At 34.2% G+C, this 23,898-nt stretch overlaps 1 protein-coding gene across 9 annotated transcripts in view; it reads left to right on the forward strand.

Annotated features, from left to right (window-relative positions):
* ATF7IP (activating transcription factor 7 interacting protein) overlaps nt 1-23,898 on the forward strand; it is a 134,972-nt gene that overhangs the window by 80,908 nt on the left and 30,166 nt on the right. For all 9 annotated transcript variants that reach the window (XM_050749365.1, XM_050749356.1, XM_050749357.1 and 6 more), the window contains 4 exons: nt 8,873-8,946; nt 9,516-9,604; nt 12,814-13,452; nt 18,809-18,873. In XM_050749365.1, the coding sequence (XP_050605322.1) occupies nt 8,873-8,946; nt 9,516-9,604; nt 12,814-13,452; nt 18,809-18,873 (867 nt within the window). The remainder of the gene's footprint in view (nt 1-8,872; nt 8,947-9,515; nt 9,605-12,813; nt 13,453-18,808; nt 18,874-23,898) is intronic.

Here is a 23,898-nt window from a genome sequence, read left to right on the forward strand (position 1 = left end):
TCATTTTGCGTTCTTGTCAGTTTCCCAGTATGGTCTCTTACTATTTTCCCCAAAGTATTTTAGTATTGTACTGCCTGTAGTGTGCCTGTTCTCCCCTTTCTTTCTTCCCCATGTAGTCAGACCTCTTTTTTGCTCTAATTGTAATATACAGAGATTAGATTAAGTCACTTTATTGCCTTAAACAGTTTGAATATTTTTTAAAGTATACAATTAAGTCCAAACTTTATAGCATAAATTGACTTCCATAGTCTGGCTTTTGCTTTTTGTTGTTTCCTTCATTTTTCCTTTGTTTATCATTTTGCTACTCTTCTGTTATTTCCTTTATTATTCATATTTTAATATAGTCTTTGTATATTGCATTATAGTTTTTAGTTGGATTTATTTTCTTTTCCTGCTGAATTTTATTTTTAATTTTTTTATTTGAACAAGTTCCATTTCTTCATATTGATAGTTCCATTATCTGGCACATAGTAAATTGCCAATACCAATAAATAGTAATCATTTTTCCTAGAAGTTTTCTGTATTGATGCATGTTCGTATATTCTTTCCTGTTTTTGCAGCAATAGTACGTAGAGCCGTATGAACTCTTCCCCTAGCTTCCCCGAGTGGTGAAATCTTATCACTGTAGTACAGTATCAAAGCGAAGAAATGGACAATTTTGTTAAGTAGTTTATCAACTTAACAGTTTTTACTAGTTTTTACATGTGTATGTAAAAATTCATTGTCCATGCATGTCTGTGAGTGTTTATGCTTCCATGCAGTTTGATCACATGTATAGATTTATGTAGCCCCCATCACAGTCAAGATATAAAATTGTTACATCACCATAAGTGGATTCCCTCATGCTACCCTTTTCTGGTTTTATTTTTATTATTATTTGATCTGTTGATGGACGTTTGGGCCATTATTACCTTTGGGCTATTTTGAATAAGGCTGCAGTGTACACGGGAGTGCAGCTATCTCTTCGAGATCCTGTTTTTAATTCTTTTGCATATATACCCAAAAGAGGAATTACTAGGTTGTATAGTAATACCTCTAGATATTTGAGGAGCCCCTATTCTGTTCTTCATAGAGGCTGTACTGTTTCACATTTATACCAGTAGTGCTCAAGAGTTCCAGATTGCCCAAAACCTCACTAACGTGTTATTTTCTGTTCTTTTGATAGTGACCATCCTCATGGATGTATGTGATACCATCATAGTTTTGATTTGCATTTCTCTAATGACTAGTGATGTTGAACATCTTTTCATATGCTTGTTGGCCATTTATATATCTCCTTTGGAGAAAAATCTCTTCAGGTTCTTAACTTATTTTTAAATCAAGTTCCTTATTTTTGTTGTTATTAAGTTGTAGGCATTCTTTATATATGCTGAATATTGACCCTTATCATATAAATTATTTGCAACTTTTTTGCATTCTTTATTTCCTTTTCTCTTGATTGTTTCCTTTCATATACAGAGGTTAAATTTGATGCAGTTCTGTTTATTTTTGCTTTTCTTACCTGTGCTATTAGTACAAACGAATCATTGCCAAATCTAATGTCATGAAACTTTTTCACTGTGTTTTCTTGTAAGAATATTTTAGTTTTAGGTCTTACATTTAAATCTTTGGTCAATTTTGAGTTAATTTTTATATATTTTGTCAGAGTTCATCTTCATTCTTTTGCATGTATATATCCAGTTTTCCCAGCACCATTTATTAAAGAGGCTGTCCTTATCCCATTGTGTGGTTTAGGGAGTTTTGTTGAAGATTATTTGACCATATATGTGAGTTTATTTCTGAGCTCTCTATTCAGTTCCTTTGGTCTCTGTCTATTTTTGTGCCAGCACCTCACTTTTTTCAGTTACTGTAGCTTTGTAATATATATTGTGTGGTTCTCCCACCCTCTACCCCCTTGGCCAACTTAGCCTAATATGTAATATGTTTTCAAATCAGGAAGTATGAAACCTCCAAATTTGTTCTTTTTCAAAATTGTTTTGGTAATTCAAAATCCTTTGAGATTCCATATGAATTTTAGGATTTTTTTCTGGAAAAAAACAAAAACAAAAACAAAACCCACTATTGCAATATTGATAGGGATTGCACTGAATCTGTAGGTTGCTTTGGGTAATACAGATATTTTAACAGTAAGAAGTCTCCCAATCCTTGAACACAGTATGTCTTTTCACTTATTTGTGTCTTTAAACTTTTTCCAACATTGTTTTGTAGTTTTTGTTGTATAATTGTTTTCTCCCTTTGTTGAGTGTATTCCTAAGTATTTTATTCTTTTTGATGCTATTGTAAATTATATTGTTCATTTCTTTTTTGTATTTTTTATAGTTTATAGATATGCAACTGATTTTTGCAGGTTGATTTTGTATCCTGCAACATTGCTGAGTTTGCTTAGGTTTGAACAGTTGTCATTAGGGTTTTTACATATAAGATCATATCACCTGTGAACAAAGATATTTATACTTCTTTTTCTGATTTGGATGCCATTTATTTCTTTTTCTTGCATAATTGTTTGGTTTAGGATTTCCCGTACTATATTGAATAGAAGTGGCAAGAGTGGGCATGCTTGCTTAATTCCTTATCTTAGGAGGAAAGCTTTCAGTTTTTCACCATTGAGTATGATGTTAACTGTGGAGTTTTTATGTATGGCCTTTGTTAAATTTAGATAGTTTCCATTTCTGGTTTGATGAGTGTTTTATTTATTTTTTTCCATGAAAGGGTGTTGACTTTTGTCAAGTTCTTTTGCTGCATCAATTAAGATGATCATGTGGGTCTTGTCCTTTATTCTGTTAATGTCTTATGTTACATTGATTTTTATATCTCGACCTATCCTTGCATTCCTCAGATAAACCAACTTGGTCATGGTGTATAATCTTTTTAACATGCTGTTGAATTTGGTTTGCTAATATTTTCTTGAGGATTTTTATATTAGTATTCATCAGGGATATTTGTAGTTTTAGTATCTTCATTCGGCTTTGGTATCAAGGTAATGATTGCCTAATAAATGGAATTTGAGAGTACTCCTACTTGGAAGTACTCCTCTTGGAATACTACTAATTGTTTGGTAGTATCCTCCAGTGAAGCCATCTGGTCTTAGGCTTTTGTTTGTTAATTTTGTTTATTTTTTAAATTTTTTATTATTATTATTATAGTTTCAATAGAGTCTCACTCTGTCACCCAGGCTGGAGTGCAGTGGTGTGATCTTGGTTCAAGTGATTTGTGTGCCTCAGCCTCCTGAGTAGCTGAAATAATAGGCCTGCACCACTGCGTCTGGCTAATTTTTGTATCTATAATAGAGACGGACTTTCATCATTTGGCCAGGGTGGTCTTGAACTCATGACCTCAAGTGAGCCACTGCACCTGACCTTAGGCTTTTGTTTGTTAGGATATTTGTATTACTGATTAAATCTCCTTACTAATTACAGATTTATTTATTTACTTTTAATAATTCAGTCTTGGTGGGTTGTGTGTTTTTAGGAATTTATTTCTTCTAGGTAATCAAGTTTGCAGGTGTGTAATTGTTCATTGTAGTGTCTTGTAATCCTATCTGTTTAGCATCAGTTCTAATGTCTTCTCGTTCTTTCATTTCTTTTCATTTTTAAAGTCATCTATTTTGTTAGTTAGCCTAGCTAAGGATTTATCAATTTCGTTTTTTTTTTTTTTAACCAACTCTTAGTTTTGTTTTTGCTTTTCCATTTTTCTATTCTCTATTTTGTTTACTTCTGCCCTAATTTTAATTATTTCTTTCCTCTTGCTGATTTTGGGTTTAGTTTTTTCCCCCTAGTTTTTTGAGTTGTAAATCTAGATTGTTGATTTGAGATCTTTCTGTTTGTAAGTGTTTTACCACTATAAACTTCCTTCTTACCACTGTTTTCACTGCATACAATTTATTATATTTTGTTTTCATTTTCATTTGTCTGAAGATATCTTGTAATTTACCTTCTTCTTTGACTTGTTGGTTTTTTTTTTTTAACAGCGTGTTTAATTTTCACATATTTGTGACTTTTCCTACTTTTCTTCTGCTGTTGACTTCAAGTTTCATTCCATTATGGTCAGAAAAGATACTTGGCATGATTTCATTCTTTTTAAATTTGTTAAGACCTGAGTTGTGACATGTGACCTATCCATAAGAATTTTCTGTGTGCTCTTGAGAGAAATGTATATTCTGCTGTTGTTCGATAACTTATTCTATATGTCTGTTAGGTCCAATTAGCATATAGTGTTGTTAAAGTTCTCTGTTTCCTTGTTGATATTCTGTCTGATGGTTGTCTCCATTATTGAAAGTGGGGTATTGAAGTTTCCTACTATCATTGTGTTGCTGTCTGTTTCTCCCTTTCATTCTTTCAATGTTTGTTTCATATATTTGAAGCTCTGATGTTAGGTAGGGAGGGGTGTGTGTGTGTGTGTGTGTTACAGCTGGTGAATAGACCCTTTTATCGTTATGTCCTTCATTGTCTGTTTTGACAGTTTTTGACTTAAAGTCTATTTTGTTTTACATAAGTATGGCCCATCCTTACTCTCTTTGTGTTACCATTTGCATGGAATGTATTTTTCCATCCTTTCACTTTCATTCTATGTTGTATTTTGGATCCAAAGTGAGCCTCTTGTAGGCAGCATATAGTTGGATCTTATTTTTAAAACCATTAAGTCAACCTGTGTTTTGATTGGAGAGTTTTATCCATTTGCATTTAAATAAACTGCTCATTGGGAGGGACTTACTATTGTCATTTTGGTTTTTTCTCTATGACTTACAGCTATTTTTTGTTTCTTGATTCCTTCGTGTTTCATTGCTTTTTTTCTTTTGGTATAGTAGTGTGCTTTCATTCCTTTTACAACTCCTTTTGTGTATTTTCTGTAGATGTTTTCTCTGTGGTTACCGTGGGGATTACATAAAATATCCTAAAGTTACAACTGTCTATGTTAAACTGCAAATAACTTTAATCATATAAGAGTGCTACTTTATATCTGCCTCACCATGACTTGATGTTACTGATGTCATATATCACATCTTTTTATGTTGTGTATCTGTTAACATATTTTTAGTTTTTTTAAGCTTTTAAGTTCTATACCAGAATTAAAAGTGATTTATGCACCAATATAACAAGAATACAGGATTCTGTATTTTTCTCCTTATCAACCTTTACCTTAGGGAGATTTATATTTTTGTATGCTTCCATGATGTTGTGTAGCACTTTTTAGTTTCCACTTGAGGGACTTTCTTTAGCACTTTTTTTTTTATTATTATTATACTTTAAGTTCTAGGGTACATTGCACAATGTGCAGGTTTATTACATATGTATACATGTACCATGTTGGTGTGCTGTACCCATTAACTTGTCATTTATATTAGGTGTATCTCCTAATGCTATCCCTCCCCCCTACCCCCTCCCCACAATAGGACCCAGTGTGTGATGCTCCCCTTCCTGTGTCCAAGTGATCTCATTGTTCAATTCCCACCTATGAGTGAGAACATGCAGTATTTGGTTTTTCTTTAGCACTTCTTGTAGGACAGGTATAGTGATGAAACTCCTTCAGCTTTTATTAATCTGGGAAAAATTTTAATTTCACCTACATTTTTGAAGCATATTATTGCCAGATATAGTATTCTTGTTTGACAGTTCTTTCATTCAGCACTTTAATAATATATTATCTCACTCCTTCAGGCCTACAAGGTTTCTGCTGAGAAATCTGCATGTTATCTTATGGGAGTTCCCTTGTATATTGTTATGAGTTGCTTTTCTCTTACTGCTTTCAAGATTATTTACTGTGATTCAGACAGCTTGGTTATAATGTATCTCAGTATAGATGTTTTTGGGTTAACGATAGTTGGAGGTCTTTGAGCTTCTTGAATTTGCATCTCCATTTTCTTCTTCCAGTTTCAGACATTTTCAGCAAATTATTTATCTAAATGAGTTCCCAACCCCTTTCTCTCTGTCTTCTTTTACTTCCCTTATGTGTATATTGGTTTGCCTACTGGTGTCCCAAAAGTCCTTTAGACTTTCTTAGCTTTTCTTCATTCTCTTTTTGCTCCTCTGACTTGATAATTTCAAATGATCTGTTTTCAAAATTGTGGATTTATTTTTCTGTTTGATCTGGTCTGCTCTTGATTCCCTACAGTGAATTTTCATTTTCAGCTTCATAATTTCTATTTGATAAGTTTTTACAGTTTCTCTTTGTTGATATTCTCATTTTGTTCATGCACCCTTTTCCTGATTTTGCTGTTTTATGTCGTCTCTTTCACCTCGTTGAGTATCTTAATGATAGTTATTTTGAATTCATTGGCAGATAATTCATAGATCTCTGTTACTTTAGGGTTGATTTTTGGAAGTTTATTTTATTTATTTGGACCATGTTTCTCTGTTTATTTGTATGCTCGTTGAAATTTTAGCATTTGAAAAAACAGCCACATCTCCCAGTCTTTGTGGACTCTTGTACACAGGAAGGGCTTCACCAGTCAGCCTTGTTAGAGAGTCTGTGGGCCTCTAACACCTTTTTTTGGCTGCGTGTCTTCTCTGAGCTTTTACTTGTACTCTTCTATCCGAAGAGGTTTGCCTCTCCACTCTGAAGCTTCCTCTGGTACCTGTCTTTGCTGTAGCAGCCTCTGGTACTTTAGCAAGCTGTGGTATTAGTGCTTCCCCTGCTGTCTGTCAGTGTTACTGCAATTTCTCTGGTGCTCTATCAAGTTGAGGGTCCTGCCTTTGGTCTCTGAGGCTCACAGGCATCCAAAGTGCCATAGCCACAGTTCTTACTACAGGTTAGTCCTCCATTTTGGGTAAGACAAAATCTAGTGCATTGGGCATCTTCTTAAACAGTTGGATTCAAGCTCCACTTTTCTCTTTCCTTTCTGATGTAGAAGCTGTGTTGGGAGGTTGATGGGGTATAGTGAGTAAATATAATATATTTTCCTAACTGTTCCAGTGTGCCTCTTTTTGGCCTTGTGCCATATCCTCTCAACTAGTTTGTGGAAATCTCATGCAGGCAATATGATGCTTACCTTGTTAAGTCATCTCCATATGGGAAGCAGAGGGGACTTCCTGTTCTGACATGTTGCTGATCCTACCACAGTTTTTTAAAATCCTCCATCAAATGACTCCTGTGTTCTAAACCATTTGTTTTATTTATTCCCTATGCATTTATTCTTCTTTTTTGTTTTTCTCCTGAAGTATTCTTTTAACCATTTTGAGTGTAATAATTACTTAATGATGGCCAGGCACAGTAGCTCATGCCTGTAATCCCAGCACTTTGGGAGGCCGAGGACGGCAGATCCCTTGATGTCAGGAGTTCAAGACCAGCCTGGTCAACATGGCGAAACCCCACCTCTACTAAAAATACAAAAATTAGCTGGGCCTAGTGGCGGACACCTGTAATCCCAGCTACTCAGAGGCTGAGGCATGAGAATCTCTTGAGCCTGGGAGGCGGAGGCTGCAGTGAGCCAAGATGGTGCACTCCAGCCTGGGTGACAGTGAGACTCTATCTCAAAAAAAAAAAAAAAAAAAAAAAAAAAAAAACTCAATGATGTGCTTAAAGATGCATTCCTTTCCCTAAAAGCTTATTTTTTAACCTTTTTACATCACATTACACTGTTATTTTAATTTGCTTTTCTCTTGTTTTACATTTGTTTGTCTTAACAGCCAGATTTTAAATACCTTTATAGCATATTATCTTAATTCTGTTGTTTTTCCCTCTACACATATCTAATGCAATGTCATACTAGAAGGTTGAAATTATTGTTGTGTCATATAAAAAGTAGCAAGATGTATTTGTTGTTAAGAAGAGTGATTAAGGGCATCTGCTCAATGTAATTCTAAGCATTTATTACCTTTGTTTTAATATGTTGTTCTTACACTTGACTTAGTCTTGAGTAGAGGTATTTTATTCTTCTCATTTTTTTTTTTTTTTGTTTGTTTTTGAGGCATGGTCTGGCTGTGTCACCCAGGCTGGATTGCAGTAACACAATCTCAGCTCACTGCAACCTCTGCCTCCTCGGCTCAAGCTGTCCTCCCACCTTAGCCTCCCAAGGAGGTGGGACCACAGGCGTGTATTAACACGCTTGGCTAATTTTTACACATATATATATATTTTTAGAGATGGGGTTTCGCTACATTGCCCAGGCTGGTCTATAACTCCTGAGCTCAAGCAATCCTTGCCTGTCTCAGCCTCCCAACGTGCTAGTATTATGGGTGTGAGCCACTGTACCCGGCCTCGTTTTAAGACATAAATGATGATAGTGTTATTAATGACGGAGGCCAAAGTAATGATAATTAATATGTAGGTGTTATAATTCCATTTCTGTATTCCCTGGTTTTGGGGAGAAAGGCTGAAATAAGTTGTTACTGAAGCTTAGATTTGTGACATTTTATGAAATAATTTAAGTCACACAGTGGTAGGTAGTATTTTTTTAAAAAACAACTTAAAATAATTTTGGTTTGAAAATTTTGATTTGTGACATTGGATACCACTTACTTGTTGAACTGCTGGTGCTAATATGATGCCTGCTACATAGTAGGCATTCACTAGTTATGTGTTAAATGAGTGAGTCTGGTTATTCTTTAGATTTATATTGTTAATGTTTTTAAACTCTTGCAGCATGTGAGCCATTTTTGTGTTTTTAATTTAATCTTCATAAGAACACTGAGATGCAGGAATTATTTTATTAATCTCTCAAATGATAAGCAGTTGCCTTCAGCAAAGTAAATGATTTGCTTAAGATACAATGAACAAGTGATAATGCCAAGATTCAAATTGTTGTCTCAGCTGGCAATGTTTCCCATTGTATTAGAGCACTGACAGATAATATATTGACAGGCATCTACAGGTCTTATTTTTTTTTAAAGATTCCCTGTGTGTTTTTTTTTTAACCTTAATTTTTTTTCTCCCCCAGCATCCACCCAACCCACCAGTATCACCAGGAAAAACTGTAAATGATGTCAACAGCAATAATAACATGCCTTACAGGTGAGAATTCATAGTCTGTCTAGTTTTTAAATAACAGAACAAAGTTCTAATTTTCTTTATTTGGTCGAAGAATCTTGCAGTATAATCATGGTATTTATGTGGAAATAAGTGGTGTACTTGGTTAGTATATTTTCTTTTTCTGCTTCATTATATTGTTCATCTGTGAATAATACTTTTGCTAACTTATTGCAAGGCATTCTTTGGTCACTATATATTTGTTTAACCACTTCTCTTAAATAGTATTCTCTCGAGTAATTGAGAAATGCTTCTGTTAAGGGTGAGAAAGACTAATGTCTGTACATATTAGGACCTACTTTTGGTATTCAGGTTAAGTACTGATAACAGACATTAGAATACAAGAGTTAAGACTCTTCCCTAATGCCATAGACCCCAGCATTTAGAAGTCTTTGTGCCAGCTATGCCTCACTGTTTTTGCTTGCAGTTTAGGGTTGTGAAACCCAAGTCTAGCCACCCTTTTTCCCCTATGGGCCACTGCTTATTCTAGATATCAGTTGGTTTTCCCAGAGTGGCATATCTGTTGACTATTTGTGTGTATATATATTTCATAGAAATGCAGGCACAGTGAGACAGATGCTGGAGTCCAAAAGAAATGTAAGCGAGAGTGCACCACCATCCTTTCAAACTCCTGTGAATACAGGTAACTTTTTTTTTAAAATACCAAAATACATTTTCTTAGGAATTAAAGGCTTTGGTTCTCTTTTCTTACATTCTTTTGAGGTTGAAATGGATTAAGAAATTGGGCACATTGGTCTAAGTACAAAAATTTTGTTAAAAATTCAGGATCAAACTGGGCATGGTGGCACATGCCTATAGTCTCAGCTACCTGGGAGGCTGATGAGGATTACCTGAACCTAGGAGTTCGAGTCAACTTGGGCAACATAGTGAAATCCACTTGTCTCTTAAAACAAAAAAATTTAGGGTGGTAGATAAGTATATGTGAAAATACAGTATAGATATTCAAATCTCTATTGTAGTAGTTCACAAACTTTCTCGTCTCTAGATCCCTTTACAATCTTAAAAAATTATTAAGAACCCCAGAACTTTTATTTATGTGGGTTACATCAGTTGATGTTTATTTTCAGTTGAAATGAAGTAGAAATTAAACAGAAATTTAAAGATTTTTTTAAAATAAAAGTAGACTGGGCTTGGTGGCTCACGCCTGTAATCCCAGGACTTTGAGAGGCTGAGGCAGGCAGATCACTTGAGGTCAGGAATTTGAGACCAGCCTGGCCAACATGGTGAAACCCTATCTCTACCAAAATACAAAAATTAGCCAGGCATGATGGCTGGTGCCTGTAATCCCAGCCACTCAGGAGGCTGAGGCAGGAGAATCGCTTGAACCCGGGAGGTGGAGTGCGGTGAGCCAAGATCACGCCACTGCACCCCAACCTGGGCGACAGAGTGAGACTTTCTCTCAAAAAAAAAAAATAAGTAAATAAATAATAAATATAAAAATAAATAAAGTAATAGTAAACTCTGTCTAACACAAAAAACTTTTTAAAATGAAACTAAGTGTATTTTCACTTAATAGCAGCACAAAGAGCATTATTCTCTTACATTTTTTACGTATCTCTTTAATACTTTGAGACATTAAGACAGCTAAAGATAGCTGTATACTCATATCTGTATCTGCTTTTAGTCTGTTTTAAAATGTTGATTTGGTTGACGCATATGAAGGAAATCCAGTCTTATACAAATATATAGATGGAAAAGGGCTAGCCCTTACAGATAATTGTGGATATTCTTCTTTGATACTGTCCAGTAGTAGTTTCTTTAAGGTTGGTTGTGAAGTATAATCTGAAACCACACCAAAGAACTTTTCTAACTCCTCCATTAAAATCCATTTATTGGACCTGTGTGGTGCCTTACGCCTGTAATCCCCGCACTTTGGGAGGCCCGAGGCAGGTGGATCACTTGAACTCAGGAGTTCCAGGCCGGCCAGGGCAACATAGTGAAACTTGTCTCTACAAAAAATACAAAAAGTAGCCGGACATGGTGGTGCACACCTGTGGTCCCAGCTACTTGGGAGGCTGAGGTGGAAAGATGACATGAGCCCAGGAGGTGTAAGCCGCTGTGAGCCAAGATTGCGCCAGTGTACTCCATCCTGGGCGATAGAGGCAAACCCTGTCTTTAAAAAAAAAAAAAAAAAAAAAAAAAAAAAAAAAAAATTCCTCTATCTTGTACTTGCACATGGAGTTTTACTAATATTCATTGATCATTTGAAAACTATTCACCAAGTTATGCAAATCTTCCAAATATTGACACATTTTGTTAATATTATTTTTAAAAATTACGTTTACTGATTTTACTATCAGTTCTACTCAGAGAAGCATTTTAAGGATTTAGGGAGCTGTCATGCTTTCAGTGACAGATAAAAGTTTTTTCTAATGTTCTTAGTTTTGCTTAAGAACTCAAATGTTATTATTACTGATAAATACAGTTGGGCTTTTTTTCTTTGAAGTGACTGCCTTACCTAGTTTATTTCTAAGAAAAGATCTTCAAAATACCCACATGTGAATCATTGGTGTGTCTATAGGTCATTCTTTCAAGTAAAAATAGTCTTTCGTGGGAAAGATTGCTAGTTTAGTTTATAGCTCAATTGCACACGCATTTTTCCTTAACTATCCTACTTTGGCAAGCAGTAGTTGTCTCGTATGTACTGCCTATTCCTTCACATGGAATATTAAGAAAAGAACCCCTATTCAAAAGTTGAGATATAATAAAGTTAATAGTTTTCACTGCTGTATCATGGGGATTCTTAAGTAAAACTGACTTTGTTTTTTACTGTAAGCATGTGATGAAGAATGCAGTGACGTTTGGTCCATTGTACTACCTTGATTTTTGTACTAAGCATCAGAAGTTTTACTCACCATTGCTTTTGCTCCATTGGTGCAAATGTCTGCTCATTTAAAAAGTCAAATAATGTCTCATTGTTATGAAAATAGTTTTGACATTGCAAACTCCCCAAAAGGGTCTCAGAAAACCCCAGGCACCCCCCTGGACCACACTTCGAGAAACTGCTGCTCTAGTGAACCTGTGATTTTTGGAAAGACTATAAATCAGTGAGAAAGAAGTTTGGTCATGTATTTTAAACCTGTTCCAATGAGAATAAACACAAGTAGTTGAAAATTGCTATAAAACTGTAGTGACCAGCATTTGTCAGCATTTGTATTTTCTCTGTTCTTCTGTATATGCTACCTAATTTCTTCTTAATTCATCTGTCAACTTCACTCAGTGCTATTTTTCATATCATACAATGTCAGTAGGGTGTCAGTAGAGGGAACCTCCCCCCTAATAGTTCCTCTCCCAAGGAATTCAGTCAAACTTGATCCAAAGATACAGACATGGTTCAAATAATAAAATATAATGAGTAAGCTTACCTGTTATTCATTAATGGTCATGACTCTTTAGATTTACTATTTGAGTTTATGTATTACTTGCGTTTTAAGGCATTTATAATGTTTTTAATGTAGTTTCAAAAATATATATTTTTACTTAACTTTTTAGTATTTTTTATTTGTGTACTAGTTAGGTACTCTAAAGTGATTATAGTAATTTTCAGAGACCATTTTGATACTCAGTAGTCTTGCATATTAATCATCCATCATGTGCTGTTTTTGTAATATACTAAACCTACATACAAAATTCTTCTAAGAATTTAATTCTAAATTAAATTTCGGAATTTGAATCTGGAAAAAATTTCATGATAAAAGACTTCACAGTCTTTGCGATGTATTTAATCTATGCTAAGTCTAATGCAATGTATTTAATTTGTATCTGTCATATTTTCTTAGTTGATAAATTAATATAACCATTTAAACAGAGAATTCTGTTTTCTTTCTATAGTATCTTCAACCAATCTTGTCACTCCTCCAACAGTTGTCAGTAGTCAACCTAAATTGCAGACTCCAGTGACTTCGGGTTCCCTCACAGCAACGTCAGTTCTTCCTGCACCCAATACAGCTACTGTAGTTGCTACTACTCAGGTGCCTAGTGGAAATCCTCAACCTACAATCTCTTTACAACCTTTGCCAGTGATTTTGCATGTACCTGTTGCAGTATCCTCCCAGCCTCAGCTTCTACAGAGCCATCCAGGGACTTTGGTGACTAATCAACCATCTGGCAACGTTGAATTCATTTCTGTGCAAAGCCCACCTACAGTGAGTGGTCTTACCAAAAATCCAGTATCCTTGCCATCCTTGCCAAATCCCACTAAACCAAACAACGTTCCTTCTGTGCCCAGTTCTAGTATTCAAAGGAACCCTACTGCCAGTGCTGCACCATTGGGAACAACACTTGCGGTGCAGGCTGTTCCAACGGCACACTCTATTGTACAAGCCACAAGGACTTCTTTGCCCACAGTGGGCCCATCAGGACTCTATAGTCCATCAAATAATCGAGGTCCTATACAGATGAAAATTCCAATTTCTGCATTTAGTACTTCGTCTCCTGCAGAACAGAACAGCAATACCACCCCAAGAATTGGTAAGTCACCATGTAGGTTTAATGCTAGAAATGCAAGCATGTTAATAGCCTTGTAACGATTGAACTTTTTTTTTCTAAGTGGCTAGCATTATTGGAAGGACAAAATAAATAGAATTTTCTTGATTATTTTTAGTAATTTTTTAGATACCTGAGAGAAATGATGTTGCTAAAATGGGGCTTGAGAGGGGGTTTATTTTGAATTAGAAGTTAGTATCTGTGTTTTATCTTTTAGTAATTTTCCTAAGTTTGGTGAATTTTGAATTTATGGCTTTGTGGCAAGCATTATGAGTTACTTTTATGATACATTTGCCAGCAATGTCTGTTTAAAACATTTTAAAGTATCAAATTTACATAATATATGCTCTTAAGAATAAAAGGCACGTTTATGTTCCTTACACATTTGGAAAATCCTTTGTGCTCTCATTCATAGCTTCCAAATTTGAACAACTTAAAAATAGATTTTCTTTCACATTTACTATAAAATGTTTGAGTCCTTGTTTTATCCTTTCTGTTTTCCCATATGACATATTATATGATTGTTTGTATTTTACTTAGAAATACTGCAAAAAGGAGAACTTGACTATACCTGTTTAAAATCTGCCAAACTCTGTGTCTTCCTGGCTCCTGGAAAGAGTTTGTGTTGTATGCATTCTTGAGCTTGCTTATTCTTCATTTCTGACTTCACATGTATCCGCACTACTTTTGGAAAGGCAGGGAAGGGTAGGCATCATGTGTATAGTAAAATTGCTAGTGTTTTTCTTATTGATGTTGTAAGTGACCATGTAATGTAGGAAACAAATTCTAAAGTACAAAATTACTTTTATAAGTGAGATGTACAAGCCTTAGTTTTTATTTGTCATACAGTCATTACTAGTGTAGTTACTCCTTAAGTGTTTTCTCATATAAAACAATGACGGTATTTCAGAGTTGTTAAGAAAGTAAATGAGTGGCAGATCAAAATTAATGTTGGATTGAAGCTGGATATCACTCTTATCATATTTATAAGAATAAACTAATGTTTTATATGAAAGTGTAATTATTATTTATAGTATTTACAATTTAAATGTTTGCATAGTACAGGGGCAAATGTTTGTTAGTATTATCTGCTACCACATTATTTTTTGGATATTCTTTCATGTTTACAACACTAAAAGAGATGCTTACTTTTAACTGAGGTCAGTGGACATACAAGATTTTTGGGTGATATTTCATTTTTCTGTAACTTCTTTTTCTTTTAGTTGTTAGTATTTTTTAATGCCAGATGATTTAGTGATGGACATTGTTTTATGTGATTTTGGGTTTTCCTCCTTATGAAATTTTGAGGCAAAGTTGACATTGTTTTAATTTCATGGTCATGAGATGAGATATATTCTTAAATAGAGAACTTTTCCTGAAAAACCATGACTTGAAAAGAAATAATTTAGGAGTATTTGTTTAATGTCATGCTCGTACTCCAAACACTTCTAAAAGTGTCAGAATTATAATTTCATTATTCTGTTCTCTTACAGTTTTTATAGAAAGGGTATATTCCCCAAATTATCTAGTTGATGTACACTATTAGTAATGCATGTCAGTCTGTTTCATTTGACTATTCTTAATTTTTTTATATAAAAGTAAGTTTTCACAATCATTAATTGGTGTAGCATTCTAAGATAATGTACAATTATTTCTAAACATAAAATTACATATTTTAACACATATATTTATTTAACACATTTATATATTTTTAATATGTAATTATATCAAGATCTTCAAGTTCCATTTAGAATGCTTACCTACATTTGATAATGAATAAATGTGAGTACAAGCTTTGTTTGTATTTTTTTCATAATGCTAACTAAAATGAGATCTTAGGAACTTGCTTATTCTTCAGTTCTGACTTTATTACTTATAATATGTTCTTTGATCAAGTATAATTTCAGCAGTGACATAAATGATGTTAAAGTAAGCATTTGGCTTTTTAGGATTCCCAAAACCTAAACTGAAGCCGAACTTCAGTACATCTCTACTACATTTAGTAGTTTGATAAATTAATTAGGTTATATAATTAAAATTTTCTAAGCTCTATACTTATGTGGGTATTATATTTGCTTAATAAGAACATATGCTATATGTTCATGCATTTGTATGTATTTTATTATAGTTAAGTATATCCTTATGGATTTTAAATCTGTATTTCTGTTTATAGTGAGGTAAATGTCCTCCTAAGGGCTTGGAAATTTAAAGCTCAAACTATAGCTAATTTCATTCATTCACAAAGTAATGAATGCCTATATTATCTGAGGTTCTTTAGATACACAGAAATGTATAAAATAGTCACTATGATCTCACCAAGCTTACAATCAAATAGGGAATGTAGTCATTAAATAAGGATTTAATTATAAATGTGATGAGTGTTAGGATTTGCAGGTTTTCGTGAGAGGACAAAAGAGAACATGAGAAATCTGGAAAGGTATGAAGTAATGAACAGAAGAATGGGGGAAATAGGGTTAAAGGGTTTTTGTAGGGGGTATAGAGGGTAATGTGACATCCATGAACCCTGGTTACAGTATGGAGAATGGTTTGGAAGGGGTAAGAATAGTGTTAGGAAGACCAATTAGGAGACTGGAGGCTCTTGTAGTGTACGAGATGAGAGATGGTGGTATGAAAAAGATTTAAACGTTATTTAAGAGGTAGCATTGGCAGTACTTGGTAATTTATTAATAAAAGTTCAGATGTGTGGAAAAGATGGAGAACTCAAAGATGACTCAGCTTTCTAAAACATTTTTAAATGTTGTTCCATTTACTAAACTAGACATTAAAGAAAGAACAGATTTGGGGGAAGTTATATACAATCCATGTACAAGGTACACTTTCAAATTACATTAAACATCTTGTTCTAAGACTATGTAAAACTAGAGTTGGCTGGGCATGGTGGCTTATGCCTGTAATACCAACACTTTGGTAGGCTGAGGCAGGAGGATGGCTTGAGCTCAGGAGCTCGAGACCAGCCTTGCAATATAGTGAGACCCCCATATGTACAAAAAATAAAAAATTAGTTTGGCATGGTGACACATGCCTGCAGTCCCAGCTACCCAGGAGGCCGAAGGAGGAGGATTGCTTGAACCCAGGAGGTCAAGGCTGCAGTGAGCCATGGTCGTGCCACTGCACTCCAACCTGGGCAACAGAGGAAGGTCCCTGTCTCAGAAACAAAAACAAGTAAGAGTTTAAACACAGCAATTATTTCTTCAACCATTTCTTCAAGGATAGAATTAAATGAATTGTTTGCCTTTTTTATGTTCATACAATTATCCAGAGCTACTAAGGGATACTGCCAGTTTAACTCCTGTAAAGTACTTTTTAATTTTATTTACTTTTATTTTTATTTTTATGGAGATGTATTCCATATGATAGAAGGATTTTAAGCTATAATTTCTTATTTTACATCCTGACCAGTTTTGTTGCCTTGATAGATGGAGTTATAATATTTATATCCAGAAGTCATCCAAAGTAGATCTTACAGAAGAAAGCAAAAGCAATGCAATGGAGCTATAAGACATTACATTAAGAATCAAGGGAAAAATTGTGTAATAATGGGCAAAGGAGATGTTAGTTGAGAATCTAGAATAAGGAATATTATTACAGTTCCGTGAATAATTAACTTACAGCTCTAAGGCAATTAGGTCTAAGAGAGAATCATGCTGGGGAACAAAGAAATGTGTATGTAACATTTTATTAAGCAGTCTAAATCTTTCTTGCATCTTTAGGAATTTTCTTATATGAAAATATTATGACAAAAAGTAAAAATGAGGCCAGGTATGTTGGCTCATGCCTATAATCCCAGCACTTTGGGAGGGTGAGGCAGGTGGATCACTTGAGGCCAGAAGATCGAGACCATCCTGGCCAGCATGGTGAAAGCAGGTCTCTACTAAAACAAAAATTAGCCAGGCATGGTGGCACTCACTGGTAGTCCCAGCTACTCGGGAGCCTGAGACATGAGAATCGCTTGAACCTGGGAGATGGAGGTTGCAGTGAGCCAAGATCGTGCCACTGCACTCCAGTCTGGGTGGCAGAGCAAGACTCTCTCAAAAAGAAAAAAATAAATAAAATAAAGAATTAAAAAATAAAAACACAAAAGTGAGGCTTCCTCATTTACTTTTTATGTAAAGTTATTTTGAGTTGAAGATGAAAGTGTTTCAAATCCAAATGAATGTATTTTAACATCGTATATAAAAACCTTTGGTAGTAAATCACTGATATTTTGGTAGTATCACCTAGTGTATCTTAATACCCCACTATGTAACATCAGTAACCTAGAATTAGTTTTGTTAGTCTTTCAGGAACTTCATAGTCCCAAACAGATGCTCATTTGTAATAAATGAAGTAATTTGAATATATTTTTAAATAGATAATATATTAATATTATTCTTACAAAAAGAAAGTAATTCAGACAAGGTAGGAGAAATCAAAGGGCATCCTTTTTACTTCTCTACCCTAGAATACTTCTCTTTTAACAGGTGAATATTAACCCAACTTGATTTTTTAGACATACAGATTTATATATGTACATATGGAAATACATAGGTAGTTTAATCTCCTGTATTTTTTTAAACGTAAATTGTTTACTCTGTATGCATTCTGAAGACTTACAAATGAAAGGGATGCCATACTTTGACCAAGAGGGTTTTATCTCCAGAAAGAAAGGATGGGCTGTTTCAACATTTAAAAACCCCATGTTACCAAACAGGAAACCCTAAATAATCTCAATAGGTACATAAAACCTTTGATGAAATTTAATGCATTCTCTCTTTTCCTCTCATTAGAAATTGGGACAAAATATGCTTTGTTCATTTTCTGTGCTGTTCTGGAAGTAACATTATTTTTTAACTGCAAAGTCATTACAAGTTAATTGAAAAATGAACAGAGAAAGAAAAATCATGGATGATTGAACTACTGAGAAATATGCATGCGTATTTTCTTGGATTTACTGCAACTGTTTCTACTGAATTTATTGGAAACATTTTTGACATATTAAGTTTTTTTCTCCAAAGGGACATAGAATGCAGGAATTATATTTTGTTTAACTATTTCCTCATGTTAGAACATTTAAGTTTTGTGTATCTTAAATTATTTCCATGAGATACTGCTTAGAGTTAAAATTGCTGGGCCAGTGGAAAGTGTTTTTTAATCAGTATTGTGAATTTCCCCTTCTGAAAGATACTATAGCAGTGATCTGTGAGTTTGTGTTTTTATTTACATATGTGACATGTTGACAGAAAAATAGTTGGAGAAAACAATATGAATTGTTTTATATAAAGCAACTTAACTTTTTACATTTTGTAGATGTTTTTAAAAATGGCTTTTTTTTACTTTTCAGAAAACCAGACGAACAAAACAATAGATGCTTCTGTCAGTAAGAAAGCAGCTGATAGCACATCACAGGTAAGATTTTTCCTTCTTCAAAGTAAAATCCTAATGATGGTCTACAGGAAAATGAATTTTCATCATTCTTTGATTGAATGAAAATTGTTCTATGTCTGTTTTTTATAACTGTCCAAATATTGTCTCATAACTTCTCTGTAATATTTGACAAGAATTGATATTTTTTGTTTTTTGTTTTTACATAGCAGTTCTCTTAGAGGTAATAGTTTATTAACTGAATGATTTGATTAGTACAATTGACAGTCCAGTCATTTGCCTTTACATTCTGTAAAGATTGTCTGCAAAAAGAAAACACGTGTAATTTCTTCCAGGTACATCTTTTTTAAGAGTGTTTCACTGGTTTACCCTCACTTGTACCACTCTCTACAGACCCCTACCACCATTTTAATTTCCTCAAAGGTAATCAGAAATACCTTTTGAGGAAGAATTTTTTGTCTGTCTGCTTGTTTATTAGCACTTTGCCAGTCTTTGTACTTTTTCCTATTAAATCTTAACCACCCAATAATAGAGTAACTACTTCTTTCCTGTATTAACAGTGTTCTTCCTTGTTCTTTATTGCTTTAGGTATAATCAGTTCATAGTGATTAGGTTACTGATAGTTTTATTTTCTTCACTTCCTTTGAATCATTTCAAGAATCTCATATATTCCTAGAAGAACAAAAATCTTTGAGCATGTCAGGCATGAAAAACTGACAAGATTTTTAAAACTTTTTTGATCTTTAAATGTGACGATTTTCCTTAAAAACAATGGATTTTGACCAACCTAGATATATACCATAGTTTATAGATCAAATAAAAGCTATTAAAAATATCATAACTTCTTACAAGTGTTAGCAGTTTTTGTGTGCATTATTAGAGATCAAAGTTGTGATTGTTTCTCAGCATGTCTTGTGGATATAACTGTTTTCATTTAAAATTATAAGATTGAGATACTTTCTAGAAGACATACAGAAAATGCTGATATATTCAGTGATACTTAGTGACATTTATAGGAAGTCTAGTTAAACTTTAAACAAAGGATTTATGAACATCTCTACTTCCCTCAGTGAGTTTTTTTTTTTAAGTAATATTTTCAAGGAAAGGAAAATGGACATTATGATGGCTATTTTTTGTCATTTTATAAATGGTGGTTCTTCTAGAGCTGTGATATCTAATATGATAGCCACTAGTCACATGTAGCTATTTAAATTAAATTACAAATTTAGTTCCTCAGTCAAAATAACCGCCATTTCAAGGTTCAGTAGCTACAAATGGCTAGTGGCTAGCATATTGGACCACACAGATATAGACTCTTTTCATCATTGCAGAAAGTTGTATTGAACTCTATTGTATAGAGTATTTTGCTGAAATATAGTATATGTAGCTGGGCACGGTGTCTCACGCCTGTAATCCTAGCACTTTGGGAGGCCGAGGCGGGCAGATGATCACCTGAGGTCAGGAGTTTGAGGCCAGCCTGGCCAACATGGGGAAACCCCATCTCTACTAAAAGGACAAAAATTAGCCTGGCGTGGTGGCAGGTGCCTGTAATCCCAGCTACTTGGGAGGCTAAGGCAGGAGAATTGCTTGAACCCAGGAGGGCGGAGGTTGCAGTGAGCTGAGATCATACCACTTTACTCCAGTGTGGGTGAAAGAATAAAACTCCATCCCATCTCAAAAAAATAAATAAATAAATAATATATGTAACATCATAAATATATAAGTGAAATTAAAATGGATATAATATAAGACACTTGAGGTGGGGCGTGGTGGCTCACGTCTATAATCCTAGCACTTTGGGAGGCAGAGACAGGAGGATCACTTGAGCCCAGGAGTTCGAAACCAGCCTGGGCAACAACATGAGACTCCGTCTCTATAAAAAAGAAGAAACTTTAAAAAAAAAAAAAAAGACACTTGAAACAGGAATTGACTTCATCAGAAAGCAAAGCAATAGTACAACTTAATGTTAAGCTCTCAATAGATATTTTATTTGGCTTCAAGGAAGAGGAATTTAATATCTGAGTATAAAAAAATGCGTACAAGCAGTTTGAGCAGCCAGCCTGCTGAAGCAGTGCCTTATCAAAAATAAAGTTTCAGCTTTGAATCAGTGTCAATTATGTATATGAAGAAGAAATACAATTACAGGAGTTTTATTGTGTAATAAGAAACCATAATGGAAGTATATATGTGCTTTCAGTTATGAAGTTATGCTTGCCAGCCAGAATTTTTTGAAACAAATATCATTTTTGTCATTGTGATGAATACCTTTATAATGTTCCACTGTTGGCTAAGAAATTCTTGTTATCTTTTTGCCCCAATGTGCAACTTTCTAGCAGATAGAAACTAGTGTGAAACAGGTAGCGTGTGATTCTTTGAATTGTCACATTGTAAGTACAATTGGCTAACTTCATTTTTCTATCCCAAACCTACTTAGTTGTACTTCTTAACACTTTAAGGCTATTTAGATCAGAAGAAATCTGGATGTCTAAGGCCAGGCACAGTGGCTTATGCCTGTAATCCTAGCACTTTGGGAGGCCAAGACGGGCAGATCACTTGAGGCCAGGAGTTTGAGACCAGGCTGGCCAACATGTCTCTACTAAAACTACAAAAATTAGCTGAGGGTGGTGGTGTATGCTTGTAATCCCTTGGGAGGCTGAGACGGATCACTTGAACCTGGGAGGAGGAGGTTGCAGTGAGCCAAGATAATGCCACTGCATTCCAGCCTGGGTGACAGAATGAGACACTGTCTCAAAAAAAAAAAAAAAAAAAAAAAAAAAAAAAGAGAAACTTGGATGTCTAGTGTGGAAATGCTTGTTGTTCGGCTGTAGTTAATTAGCAAATGATGAAATATGTAAAATATTCTCTTGTAGTTGTTAAATGAAGATTTATCTGATATCCCCAAATAACTGTTTATTAACATTGCACATAATTTATTATTGTATATTTTATTACTATATATCATTTATATAATGAATTATTAGTTTTATATCCTGAAAAACAAATTTATTCAAATTATCAATGTAAGTTATAAAATAGCATTGCTATCTGTAATTGTTGTTTTGAAGGACTCAAGATCACCTTTAAGTTTGCTGATTTGCTAGAAGGATTTCATAAGACCCAGTAGTAGGTTATACTCACCATTATGATTTGTCACAACGAAAGGTGTAGAGCAAGAGCAACAGGGAAAAAAATGTGCAGAGTTGAAGTTCAGAGAGATCAGGCAAAGACTTCCAAGTCGTCTGTCTGGGATCGCACAGAATTTGTTTTTTCTCTGGCTTATTAACCTTAGAGACATGTGCCAAGAGTCTTTTCCCAGAGAATCCTGACTGAGTCTCAGGGTCTGAGGTTTTTTGGAGGTCTGGTCACATAGTGACATTTTTCTGTATGGCCATGGCATTGGAAACTCAGGATCCCAACAATGAAACCCAAGTATACATCATCAATCTTCATATTTATGCAAAGCAATCCTGATGAACACAGTATGGCACAGTTCACTGTTCAGAGCGTATATAAGAGAATTAATCGTTAACATGACCTTCCAAGGGCAACATTTCTGATAACTAACCAAGTCTCAATTATGGTTCCAAGTTCCCTTGGAGAGATGTGCAAGGAATGAACAACCAGCTCTTCTGTGTTAACTCTTTCTTCACATTTGCTGAAGTGTGCCTTTCAGGTATATTCTTGTTTCATAACAAAAAAAAGCTACAAAGCCAGTATGTTTGCTCTCTTGAAATTTTCTTAGTGTTTGCTTATTGAGACTGTTCATTTTGGAAAATGGCACATGATTAGCTAACTTTTTAATAAAATTTCTAGTGTTAAAAACTATTTGATATAATTTTTTAATGATTTCAAACTGAAAGTTTCAGTAATATGTGTAAAAACAGATATAAACGTGTCTCTGATTAGATTTCTCAGACATGTTTTGTCAGGAAAAAATGTAAAGATATATGTATCACATATATGTGTATCACATGTCTCTGTTTGTTCGTTTCCACCTGGTGGCATAGAAATAATAAGGTCTACAGTCAGACAACCTGAAGCTTGTCACTTAATAGTGGGTGGGTGCTATGTTAAGTTATTGAACACCTTCGACTTTTCACCTATAAAATAGAGCTAGTGCTAGTACTTACCACATAGAAATATTAGGAAGAGTAAATGTGTTAATGCATGTAAAGCATTTAGCAGAGTCTAATAGGAGTAGTGCTAGCTATCATGACTATCTTATAAATGTACTTAATAGTTATTGAAGTAATTACCAATTTTATTTGTCAAAAAAATGGTCTATTCAGGAAACTACTTGTAGTATATGATAATAGATAAATTGTATCTGTCAGTTTATGATCAATAAACATAATTTATCATTAGATCATTGCTTGTAGATCTTCTCGATCTATATAAACATTTAATGATACACATTTTCCTCTGAGCACTGCTTTGGCTGCATTCCATAAATTTTCGTGTGTTGCATTTTTATTTCATGTAGGTTCCTTGTCATTTCCTTTTGGGTCCTGGGTTGTTTAGTTAGTAATTTGTTTAATTTCATAGTATTTGGCGATCTTGCAAATTTTTTATTATTGATTTTTCATTTAATGCTATTGGATTTAGAAGATATCCTCTGTATGACTTTGTTACTTTTACACAAATTAGATATGTGTTACAAAGTTCCATCTATGGTATATATCTTAGTGAATGTACCATTACACTTGAAAAGAATATGTATTCTGCTGTTGGGTGTAATGTTTTATAAATGTCAATATGGCATGGTTAATAGTGTAATTTGGATTATTTTTATGTTTACTGATTATTGCCTTTTGCTGTAGTGGTTTTATCTATTACTAAGAGTGGTATGATTGTGAATCTATTTCTTCCTTTAATTTTATCAGTTTTGCTTCATAGATTTTGACCCTGTATTACATGGTATTTTTTATAATGTATAATTTGTAATCTTGCCATACTTTTATCATTGTAAAATTTCCTTCTTTGTCTGTTTTTGATATTAACATAATTACAGCAGCATTTTTATGCTTACTGTTTGCATGTTACTTTTTT

Source organism: Macaca thibetana, chromosome 11 (assembly GCF_024542745.1).
Source record: "Macaca thibetana thibetana isolate TM-01 chromosome 11, ASM2454274v1, whole genome shotgun sequence".
Classification (NCBI taxonomy): domain Eukaryota; kingdom Metazoa; phylum Chordata; class Mammalia; order Primates; family Cercopithecidae; genus Macaca; species Macaca thibetana.